An 11,910-nucleotide genomic window follows, 5' to 3' on the forward strand; every position below is an offset into this window, starting at 1 on the left:
TTAATACATCTGCCCCATTGTGGCTGCGCACGGACATGTGACCTCAGCTTTCCACTTAAAAGTATCACCCACGGCCGCTCCCCCCAGCCAGCTGGCCGCTGCATGTTATCTGACCCGTCGTAGTCTCGCACCTACCTACTGTAATCGAATCTAATGTCTCGCAGCTAGCGGCCATTCACACATTAATACTTGGGTAGGGATTAACCAATCAGAGCGCTGCTTTGCCCCGTGTTCCTGTCCTTGCTGTTTAGAGCTGCCAAGCCACTGGGGGCGGAGCCTAGCGGCAGAATCCTCCCGTCTGTCACGCCCCCTGTCTGCATCTCTCCGCCCGGCCCAGACCTCTCGTCACGTCCGGCAGCCGGAGAAGGAGGCCGAGCTGAGGCCAGGAGCACCAGCACCGGGGGGCGCTGCCAGACACAAAGAGACCGCTGTGTGACCGAGGCCCTGGGCCGGCGGCGTCACAGGTGAGGGGAGACGTGGCTGCCGGAGTGACAGTTCCCTCTGGTCCCACACACCGGGGAGCCGGCGCCACCCCCACCCCCGGCGCCCTCCCCCCGGTGTGTTTACATCCCTCCTCACATATGTACATGTATGTAACGCATGCCTTCTCACCCCTGTGCCCCCATCACCGTTCCCGGTGCGGCCCCCGGGCCATGAACGGAGTAACAGCGCCGCACAAAGCCTTCTAGCGTATAGCCCGGTGCCGCCGCCGCTATGTGACATGCATCACGTGTCGTCATGTGCTAGGGATAAGACAGAATCCGGCCTCCGTGTACCGCTCACGGCTCTCATTACTATGTGTAAGCTGCATTGCTGCACGTAGCGGGGCATGCATGCAGGGCTGGCTGCACATCACTGACGTATATACTGTATTTGGGTTATACTCCCTCCTCCGCACACCCCCGGGCGGGCAGGTAAGCGCATCGACCTGGGCGGCGCGGCCATAGCCTGTCAGGAGCAAGATTTGGCAGCTGATGGTCACCCTTTAGGAAGGCATACTCATGGTCACCTGCAGAGTACTGTCATGCATAGATGTGCTAGAGCCATGTACATATCACTGTTGCATGTGATCACTTGGTATTATTAGTAAACAATGACACTTTACTTCTCTGTATGTTGCCAGATCCACCCTAGGTATCATTTTGCATGTATCCAAAGTGATGGATGTGATGGTATTGGCTTTCTTAGAAAATCCTATGCATATTTTGCATTCTTTGTGTATAGGGACATATTTGTGGAGGGAGTAGGGGGGTGGTCACAATTGAAGAATTGTTCCAGTGTTAAAAATAATATTGAAAAAAATATATAACAATTTGTTACAAGCATACACTAAAACATTGTTATGGGAAAAACATTCCTAGTTTAAGCTGCAAACAGTATCTACTAGTTGAAAGGAATGAAAATGGTGATAAATGATTGTGGTTCAAATCTAAATCATAATATTCACACTATGAATCTGACAGCATGTTACAGGCTGTGTTTGAAAAAGGAACTGATTGGTACTTTAAATAGATAGTCGTAACCAACATAGATGTGATTTTTACACATATCTTAATATACTTTCTGACAATTGCCAACGTTGTTTTCATGGCACCCCCGGGCTCAGTTTCTTATGGAGAAATTCAGTAAAAATGGTTAAATTAACATTACCTGTCATTCTTAAGGGACCTACACACAGAGATTTGTTGACCGTTCTTAGCTATTCTAGAACATTCAGCAATATCGCTCAGCACACAGCGATGTGTGCTGAGTGATCTGTCATGGTCAGTGATCTCCGGCGAGAAGACTGGCCCTGACCAATTAATATCCAGCATGCTGAATAATAATCGCCAGGCGATAGCGCCGCTTAGGGCCACGCATTGTTATCGCCCTTGCACATGGAGCGATCTAGGGGCAAGTGATCTAGTGAGATCGCATAGAAAATGTGCTATGGTGAAGCATGGGACTGTGCATTGCCATTGGGCATACACGGAGTGATCCGTGCTTCATTTTTAAGGCATCTAGTCAGATCGCTTAGAAATGGGGCTTAAATTGCTCTGTGTGTATGCCCCATAAGTTCATAAACTTCTCTCCCATCAATATAAAACATCCTGATACTGGTCCCACATCATATAACCATTTATTGAGCTTTGTAGAGAAATTCACCTGAATACTGACTGATATGCCTTATTGGTTGAATTATGCAATATAAATCTTTTCATAATTATTCATTTGGGAAAGGAGTCATGCCACACACTTGCAAGACATCTTCCAGAGAGATTCATTTTGGAAGACAGATGATCTGTATTGAAACCGACTCATAGAAGTCATGAAGGAACTTCAAGTATATGTCACCTAAGAGAATTTCTGGTTTGAAAAAAATAAGGAATCAAGCCCAGTAACAGTATAGCACAGGGCTGGGCAACACCGGCCCTCCAGATGTTAATGAACTACACATCCCAGGATGCTTTGCATTAGTTTTGCTATCTGGCCATGCTGAAACTGATGCAAGGCATGCTGGGATGTATAGTTCATCAACATCTGGAGGGCCGGTGTTGCCCAGCTCTGGTTTAGCAGAAAGACCACCAGACTGCTGGAGCAGCTGGCATGAGAACTTTATTAAATTAAAAGCCAAAGTAAAGACTTCTTAATGATCCCAATGGGGAGAATGCAACGGCAGGCACATGCTCAATGGTTGTGACTAGCCACTGGATGATTCTGGTCTCCCCACAAGGGATGGTGCATAATATTATGCAGTCTCTGATTCCCAGACATAGTGTTGCAGTGTTGGGTGCACTGGAATCTGTGGACCATATTCAGGTCGGTACGCTCGCATGTGAGCACCATGTTATTTAGATGTGCATTTATGCAGTGAACAGATTGTTTGCCATGGACGCACGCACCTGGCACATGGGCAGAAATGCGCATTTCAAAAACATTGTGCTCGCAGATTGTTCACCGGGTGGACGCACCTAACATTGGGGCTGGGGGACTCGCCCATGGGAACGCCCAGCATTTCATGGGCATTCCCATGGAAATCGCCTGGTGACCTGGGCGCCAGGGGCAGGTAGCTGATATCACAGGATATCAGCTGCCCGCCCCCTTTCAGAATTGTACACACATTTGTTTGCTCTGAGCAACCTTAGATGTATGTATGTGTGTGTGTGTGTGTCTTCCATATCATTCAATGGTTGGCGGTGTTCCCCCGCAGGCTGCGAATGGATGTTTGTGTCAAACATCCATTCGCAGCCAGTGCGTGTGAACACACGCTGTGAATGGGTGGTGGTTAGGCCAGAATTCGCAAGGCGGGGCTTGGTGAACTCGCAATCAACCAAAATAACCCTGTGTTCTTAATTCGAGCTGTTACCACAAAACACAACATACAGAGATAATCACATGGTCCAAACTTATGTTTTGTTCATGTAACACTAGAAAACGGCTATGGGGTGTGGGGTTCATATGATATAATTAATCTAAATAAATAATTAAAGTATACAGTTATCTTACATCAGGGATAGATGAAAAGCTAAATCTGTCACACAATAGCGATATAGTATCACTCCTCTACCTTAACAGGTAAAACACCGTAATGATCAATACACATATAGCGCTCTATAAGCTATTGCGCTGGTAATACCAAAGAATAACCTTACTGTGGCCTAGGGATGGCCATCATTGCCATCTATCCCAATAATGCAACTGGCCATCGATGGTGTTATACTATGCAATTAGATGACCATCAATAGTTTTACCTATCGATAGTCATCCATTTCTTTGACCGATTGGCCTGTGGGCCAATTAGAACCTGGGGGTGAAGCTATACTCTGTGTCCCGGCCCCTTGGGGGAGAAAAAAAATATATATTTGGTTAAGCTTGCCATCAATGGATGAAAACCATCTAGTTCTCCCCATGGATGGCAAAACTATTCTACATCGACCATAAACCATCGATGATTTTGAATGGTCGATGGCCATCTACAAGTACTTGCTGCACTCTTTTTCTGGCAAAGAGACTACAATGATGAATACTGGTCATCTACTTTTGGAAGGCTCAAACATTTCCACCCTTAGGGCCTGATTCACGTGTAAAAGCAAAATTCTCTCTCTAATGGACAAATGTGCACTGCAGATGTAACATGTGCAGAGAGAGAGTTGGGTGGGTTTTGTACTTAAAACTGATATCTATATTGCAGTGTACAAATCTAACTCTCTCTGCACATGTTACATCTGCCCCACCTCCAGTGCAAATGTTTTGTCCATTAGAGAGAACATTTGCTTTTGCAAGTGAACCAGAATCAGGCCCTATGTGTTCATTCAGTGAGGGGGTCATATTTTAATTATTAAGGTTAAAACATGTAATGTATCACTATAGTAGCTGTAGCAATAAATCACATATAAGATGTTGGCCAATAAAATAAAAATATGCCGAAACTGATTGGTGCTGGAATGAACACTAGCCTCTCTGATTCTTTGTCACAAAGGTTGGAGCCCCTATTATACAGCTGTGAAACTGTAATTCTCCACAAACCTGGACTTCATTCCTGCTGCCAGACCAAAGCTTGTAACCATTGATCATTGTACCTCCATTCTAACAGATTTAGGCCCTCATTCTGGTTTGCAAACTCACCCGGACATTCGCATGGGGCGTTCGATGTTGAAGCTCTGCGCATGTGCATATCCGCTTATGCGCGCTTGCAGGGCTTCAATGTGGGCTCCTTTGGAGACTTGCATAGTCAAATTACAAAGGCGGAGATGGGCATGAGGCGTTTTCATATGAAAATGCTGGGTGCGCCCAGAAAACCACTGGCGTTCCCATGTGAACGCGGGCGGCTGACATCACTGGACGTCAGCCGCCTGCCCATTTCTCTGAGCTGGAAGCTGAAGATCTAAGTCAGCAGAGACTGACTTAAGGCCCGTACACACACTACGATGTTTTCTTAATGAGGATGAACGACCCCATTATAAATCACCTCCTGAACAACCCAGAACGACTTAGTTCAGGGTCGTTTAGGAGGGGAATCTTTTAACATCGTCTACTGTTTATGCTGTGAATGACGGACGACTACCAACGATGCGCGTACCCGTGGGTCGTTAAAGACCATAGCCATCGTCAATGCATGCAGGTCAATTTGGCTATGGTCGTTAACATTGTTTGTTTTTTTCAATAGAAAAGGTCCTGCATCGTTTGTGGTCGTTTGTCAGCCGTCATGCACCAGTGATCACCTGCAATGCTGAGGTCGTTCATTTTCACTTCAAGGGTGAAAATGAAAGATGGTAGTTAACGATGGGTCGTTACTGACACATCTTTGTGTGTGTATGGGCCTTTAGATTTGCGAACACTAGAAAAATCATTTCATGGTCGGCGATGTTACAAGTCTTGCAGCGAGCCAACCAGAATGAGGGTCTTAATCCTTTGAATGCCAACTTTGCTGTGAGCGATCCTCGAAATTTCCAGCATCGCTCACAGAAACTGTTCTTTTAGTATAAATAAATACAAATAAAGCCAAGTCAATTTAGTTAAATATTGCACCCAAAAAAAGAACTGCTCAAGCCCAGTACTATCACTGTACCTACTCCCCATAAAGCTGTGTTTTTTGTTTTTTTTTCCCATTTTTTTTTTCATTGCTTGTAATAATGAGGAGCCTTAAATCATACACATCTATTACATCTTTAACCAGTTCTTACCAAACAGACTTAAATAATTGCCTATTTTAGATTGGCCATTTTTACACTAGATCTAAATGTTTGTAAGCATGCTTTTGTGTGTTGCAGAAATAAAACCATAGCCATGTAAAGGAAAATGGTCATTTACTAGTATTAGTATTATTAGTAAACATATGAAACTGTTACTAGCCCATCAAAATGATGGTACAACATTAATGTCTGTGCTGTCGATTGTGCGCTCCCAAACGAAGCAGCATTTGGCTTGCTCCATCTAGTGTCCGCCAACATGCAAATCACTTGAGAAGCAGCATTGGCCATTTATTATTATGGATAGTGTGTTGCCGGGTAAGAGAATAAGCAACTGTAGGAGGTACTTGTTTCCTAGCACGGCCACAATCTTGTGGATCGTGTACCTTTTAAGTTAAGGTACACGATCCACACGATGGACCCGATTTCCTTTGAAATCAGGTCCATTTTGCCGGCTAAGGCACAATATCGGGGGCATCGCGTCGGTCGGGACCATTAACATTGGTCCCGACGCGACCGACGCGATGCCCCCGATTTTTCCATAGGCTTCAATGTTAAAAAATATTTTAACATTGAAATCGTGAGGATCGTGTCGGGAAAGGTAAAATATCAGGGGCATCGCGTCGGTCGGGACCATTAACATTGGTCCCGACGCGACCGACGCGATGCCCCCGATTTTTCCATAGGCTTCAATGTTAAAATATTTTTTAACATTGAAATCGTGAGAAAATGTGAAATGGGCCAATATGACCCATTTCACATTATAGATGTCCCCGTCATCACCCCACGATAGACGCCAACCCGAAGCGTGGCGAGCGCAGCGAGCCCGCGAGGGGCGGCGGTGCGCGTCCTCCGACCTTTTCATTCCCCTACTATCCACGTCGGCGTGGAGTTGAGAATAGAATAGTGTGGCGAGCGCAGCGAGCCACCGAGCCCGAAGCGTGGCGAGCGGACGCGTATAACTTCACAGGTATACGCGTGCGCTCGCCACGCTTCGGGCTCGGTGGCTCGCTGCACTCGCCACACTATTCTATTCTCAACTCCACGCCGACGTGGATAGTAGGGGAATGAAAAGGTCGGAGGACGCGCACCGCCGCCCCTCGCGGGCTCGCTGCGCTCGCCACGCTTCGGGTTGGCGTCTATCGTGGGGTGGGGTTTACGCCGTTAAATTTGGGGGGGTTGGGAATATTTTACATTGAATCCAATGTAAAATCGGGTCCCAGGGACCCGATTTACATTTCATTCAATCAAAAAAATCGGGTCGGTCGCGTCGATCGCATCGCATGCGACCAAATCGCATGCGATGCGATCGACGCGATTTTTCCGACACGACCACCCCGATGTAAATCGGTGTGGCCGTGCTAGGAAACAAGTACCCTGTAGGACAATTTGGGATTGTGTGAAGACCCTCAGGATCTATATATTTGATTTTCTGATCATAGCTTTCCTAATTTGGGATTTTAGGCCAAGTACAGTAAGTGAATTGCTGGATCAACATAAACATACTGTACTTAATGTTTCTATGTTACAGAAGTCTGGGTCCTACTGTAGTACATACGGTACATTCTGGCTCTGTTGCTCTTTTGTAGCTGTCACTGTTTTGTAAAGACATTGCAATGCAACCTTTACATGATCTGGATTTAGGTTTTCAGTCCAATGAAAGTACAGAGAAATGATTGTATAATAGTGCATCTTGTAGGTTGACTTGCAGATTGCATTTTAGTAGCATTGTACATCTGATGCCGTTAGCTGTGTCTATTGCAAAGCATACATTTTTTGATGAGTGTGCTGATACATATTGACTGGCTACAGTCATTGCTAAAAATACGCATCACCACCTTAGTCACACACTTAACTGCTCCAATACTGCCTTGTAAGTTTCCTATGATTAAAGTTCTTAAGTAGGTGTTCTGTTACAGTATTCTTAGCTTCACGATAGGAAAATCAAATATCAGACACGTACACATCACTTCCCCTGGTGAGTGTGGGAATTCAAATGTGCAGACAGCTCTAGATTCGTTAAGGGAAATATTTAATGCATCGCAATTAGGGAAATTACTTTTTTTCTAGTAATTTTTTTTTTTTTTTAATTTTCAGTTTGTGCTCACTAATTATTTCTTTCTTTTCAGGACCATGGATTTTCCGGGACACTTTGAGCAGACCTTTCAGCAGTTAAATTACCAGCGCCTCCAAGGCCAGCTCTGTGATTGTGTTATAGTAGTCGGTAGTCGCCATTTTAAAGCTCATCGCTCTGTGCTAGCTGCATGCAGTACCCACTTCCGAGCTCTGTTTACTGGGACAGACAGTGACCAGAGCATGAACATGATCCAGTTGGACAGTGAGGTGGTGACCTCGGAAGCCTTTGCTGCTCTTATTGATATGATGTATACTTCTACCCTTATGCTTGGAGAGAGCAATGTAATGGACGTGCTGTTGGCAGCATCGCACCTCCACCTGAATTCTGTTGTGAAAGCATGCAAGCATTACCTGACTACAAGGACATTGCCCATGTCTTCACCCAATGACAGAGCTCAGGAGCAGAATGCACGAATGCAGAGGTCATTCATGCTTCAGCAGCTTGGACTAAGCATAGTGAGCTCTGCCTTGAATTCAAATCAGAGTAACGAAGAACAGCAGCAGAATTCCAATTTCTCAGGGAGAAATAACATGGTCGAGCAAAGGGCCACCTTTCCAATAAGACGTCTCCACAAAAGAAAGCAGTCATGTGAAGAAAGGGCTAGGCAGCGCATGAGGACATCAATTGAACAGTGTCTCATAACGGATGTTACTAACGAAAGTGTGCAATCCATGGTTAATTCACGCGAAGAATATTTTTCTCCTGATTCGATCAAAATGTCCGACAACATTAAATCTGATTCTGCTACGGAGAACCAAGAGGAGAACGTACTCATGTTTGACCAGTCATACAACACCCAAGAAGACACACAAGTACCCAGCCAGTCAGACAACAGTGGGGAAAATATTATTTCAATGACTTCTCAGGCAAACCCAGTTGAATCGAGTTATGGTCAAGAGTCTGGTTGTGATAAGACCATGTATCCCTCAGAAACTCATGATATTACAATGGATGAAAAGGACCACATGAGAGTAGTTGTTAAGGCTGAGCCTCTGAGCTCTCCTGAACCCCAGGATGAGGTAAGCGATGTCACATCTCAAGCAGAAGGAAGTGAGCCGGTTGAAGTAGAAGGTGTTGTAAGTGCAGAAAAGATTGAACTGAGCCCAGAAAGTAGCGATCGTAGCTTTTCGGACCCGCAGTCTAGTACCGACAGGGTAGGAGACATTCACATTTTAGACGTGACTGCCAACTTGGAGCACAAATCCTCTTTTAGCATTTCTAATTTTCTTAACAAGAACAGAAATGGCAACCACAGCTTAAGTCAAAACAGTGACGATAACATTCCAAATACAACAAGTGATTGTAGAATGGATGGAGAAGTCTCCTACCTAGTGAGCCCTGAGTCAGGATCCAGCAGTCATCTGTCTAATGTTATGTCTCACATGGACAATTCTTTTGGTGATGGTCCAGATTCTCAGTTTGCTCGTCCTATGCAGGACATGGGTGTACCCTGTGGCCAATCCCCAAATTATCGTGGAAATGATCCATTTGGAATGGAATTCTCAAGATCTGGGTCAGGGTTTTACTCTATGTCAAGATCTATCATGGGGAACGCAAGGGGCCGAGCTTTTAACTTTCCAAATTATCGTCGTATTGCCCCCAAAATGCCCGTTGTAACATCTGTCTGCAGCACGAAGCTACAGGATAACTCTGGTTCCCAATTTATGATGAATGGTGCAAGTTCATCTTATGAAAATGGGAATTCTCAGCAGGGCCCACCACAGTTGACCAGGGCATCTGCAGATGTACTTTCAAAGTGCAAAAAAGCTTTATCTGAGCATAATGTGTTGGTGGTAGAAGGTGCTCGCAAATATGCCTGTAAGATATGCTGTAAAACTTTTCTGACTTTAACAGACTGTAAGAAGCACATCCGAGTACATACAGGTGAAAAACCATATGCCTGCCTGAATTGTGGGAAAAGATTTAGCCAATCCAGCCACTTATATAAACATTCCAAAACTACTTGCCTGAGGTGGCAAACTGGCAATCTTCCTAACTACGTTTCTCTAACGCTAACACCACCTCACAAAAAGACCTCTCCAAGACCAACGAATATGTCGTGTGATGTAGCAGCATCTCCTTGTACTTTACTAAAGTAGGAAGACTCGGACTGTATGTGAATAAACAAGCAAATGACTAAGACAAAATAACGTCTGGAAGGAAAAAAAACTTTATTTAACCTCTCTCTGTTTTGAGGTGCAAGTACTTATTTGTTTATGTATGTTAATGTAAAATGAAAACTGAATACTAACATGATTAATTTCGCCAGGAATTTGTGTACAATTGTGTAAACAGGTGAATGCATTTTTATCCAATTTTGGTAAGTATTGTTCCCTTCCTTCAAGTAAATTATTGAAAACAAAGTTTTTCAATTAAACAATATTTAAATCTTGCCAATAAAGGATCTCCATTGCCAGTGCTTCTGGTTACTGTTGTGCAGCCTATGTGTATTGCTAATGCTATAGTAATTTTTTTTCACTTTTATTTAACAATCACTTTTCTAAAACTTCCAAGTGAGCATTTGTTCAGCCTTAAGCTATCATTAGGTGTTATTGTTTCCATTATTAAACATGTATGAATATTGTTCACGGACAAAACATGCAATACTTAGTGCAGGTTTTTACCTATCATAGATTACCATACTGTACTTTTTTTTTTTTTTTCAACACCTGTGAACATTGAGCCCTTAGGCCAGTGATGGCTATCCTTGACACTCCAGCTGTTGAACTACATATTGAAACATTGAATTTGATGGCAGATAAAAACCATTTGGCCCATCTAGTCTGCCCCTTTTTTAAACATGTTACCTCAAGCCATATTTGAGCCTTATTTTTTTGTAAGGATATCAATATGCCTATCCCAAGCGTGTTTAAATGGCTCTACTGTATTTGCGTCTACCACCTCTGATGGGAGGCTATTCCACTTATCTACTACTCTTTCTGTGAAGTAATTATTCCTCAAATTTCCACTGAATCTTCCTCCGTCTCATCCCAGCATGCCCTGCATCAGTTTTAGCATGGCCAAATAGTAAATCTGATGCAGGGCATGCTGGGATGTATAGTTCAACAACCGCTGGAGTGTCATGGTTAGCTATCACTGCCTTAGGCACTTGACTGTAGCATTCTGAAATACCTAGTGTTCCCTCTAGGTCAGCTATTCCCAAACTTTTTTGATTGCACCCTAGAGCATGACAATGTTTTCAAGGCACCCATTATGATTGGCAGCCACCAGTACTGGTTTTGCCTGTTACATTGCCCATAAATAATATGAATTGATCCTAATCCACCAACCCAAGGCACCTCTGCAAGTGTCCTGAGACACCCCATGGTGCCACGGCACACAGTTTCTAGAACCTATGTTCAAAGTGTTTTTTTGCAGGGTGATGCGCCCTGCCGGTTATTCACTTGTTAATGCATCTTACGCCCTTTATCGTGCTGAGAGGCAGGGGCAGAATGTGTCTGGAAGAGCTAACACACTGCTTAACTCAGAGCAGTGTGTAAGCTCTTACAGCCACATCCTGCCGGTCACCTCCTCTGATGACCGCGGCTGTCAGCTGCATCCCGCCCCCACCGTACCTGACACACCGCTCACCTCTGAGAATAGTGTGTCGGCTCATTCCTTTTTTTCAGGTGTGTACCTAATTTAAATGGGAAAAGAACAGATACTGGCTTCAGATAGATTAAATGCCTTGTAAATCTCCCATATTATATCAATGGATCTTTTCTGGTATTATATTTTTAAGGAGCTTAAAGTTCATCTTTGTCTCCATAAGGACCCTACACGCATACTGACGGAGAGCGTTTTGAACAATGCTGCTTTCCCCAGAACGCTCTCCTCTCTCAGTGCTGTGTGCTGAGCGAGGTGTCAGGGTCATTATTCACCATTGAGAACACTTTCCCCAACCGGTTAATAACCTGCGTGCAGGTTATTAAGCGGAGGAAGACTGAGACCTGCGGGGCTACCCATTAATGTAAGTAAGTTTAATTTATATAGCGCACTTTCTCCAACAGGACCCTAAAATCGCTCAGAAAATTCCTGCATATCGGCCTGTGTTCAGGGCCTATTAGTCACCATTTCACCGGTCAGAATGGGAACAGCAGCACT

General features: G+C 44.5%; 1 protein-coding gene across 1 annotated transcript; it reads left to right on the forward strand.

Moving 5' to 3' along the window:
* The first annotated feature begins 299 nt into the window (after positions 1 to 299).
* Positions 300 to 10,225, forward strand: ZBTB5 (zinc finger and BTB domain containing 5). The gene is made up of 2 exons (XM_083179722.1): positions 300 to 464; positions 7,799 to 10,225. The coding sequence occupies exon 2, from the start codon at positions 7,803 to 7,805 to the stop codon at positions 9,903 to 9,905; it is 2,103 nt and encodes a 700-aa protein (XP_083035848.1). The 5' UTR covers positions 300 to 464; positions 7,799 to 7,802; the 3' UTR covers positions 9,906 to 10,225.
* The last annotated feature ends 1,685 nt before the right edge of the window (positions 10,226 to 11,910 follow it).

This window comes from Crinia signifera, chromosome 1 (genome assembly GCF_055691185.1).
Source record: "Crinia signifera chromosome 1, ASM5569118v1, whole genome shotgun sequence".
NCBI lineage: Eukaryota > Metazoa > Chordata > Amphibia > Anura > Myobatrachidae > Crinia > Crinia signifera.

Bases quoted from the DNA above. Each gene is read 5' to 3' on its own strand.
- ZBTB5 (XM_083179722.1), top strand. From the start codon at position 7,803: ATGGATTTTCCGGGACACTTTGAGCAGACCTTTCAGCAGTTAAATTAC.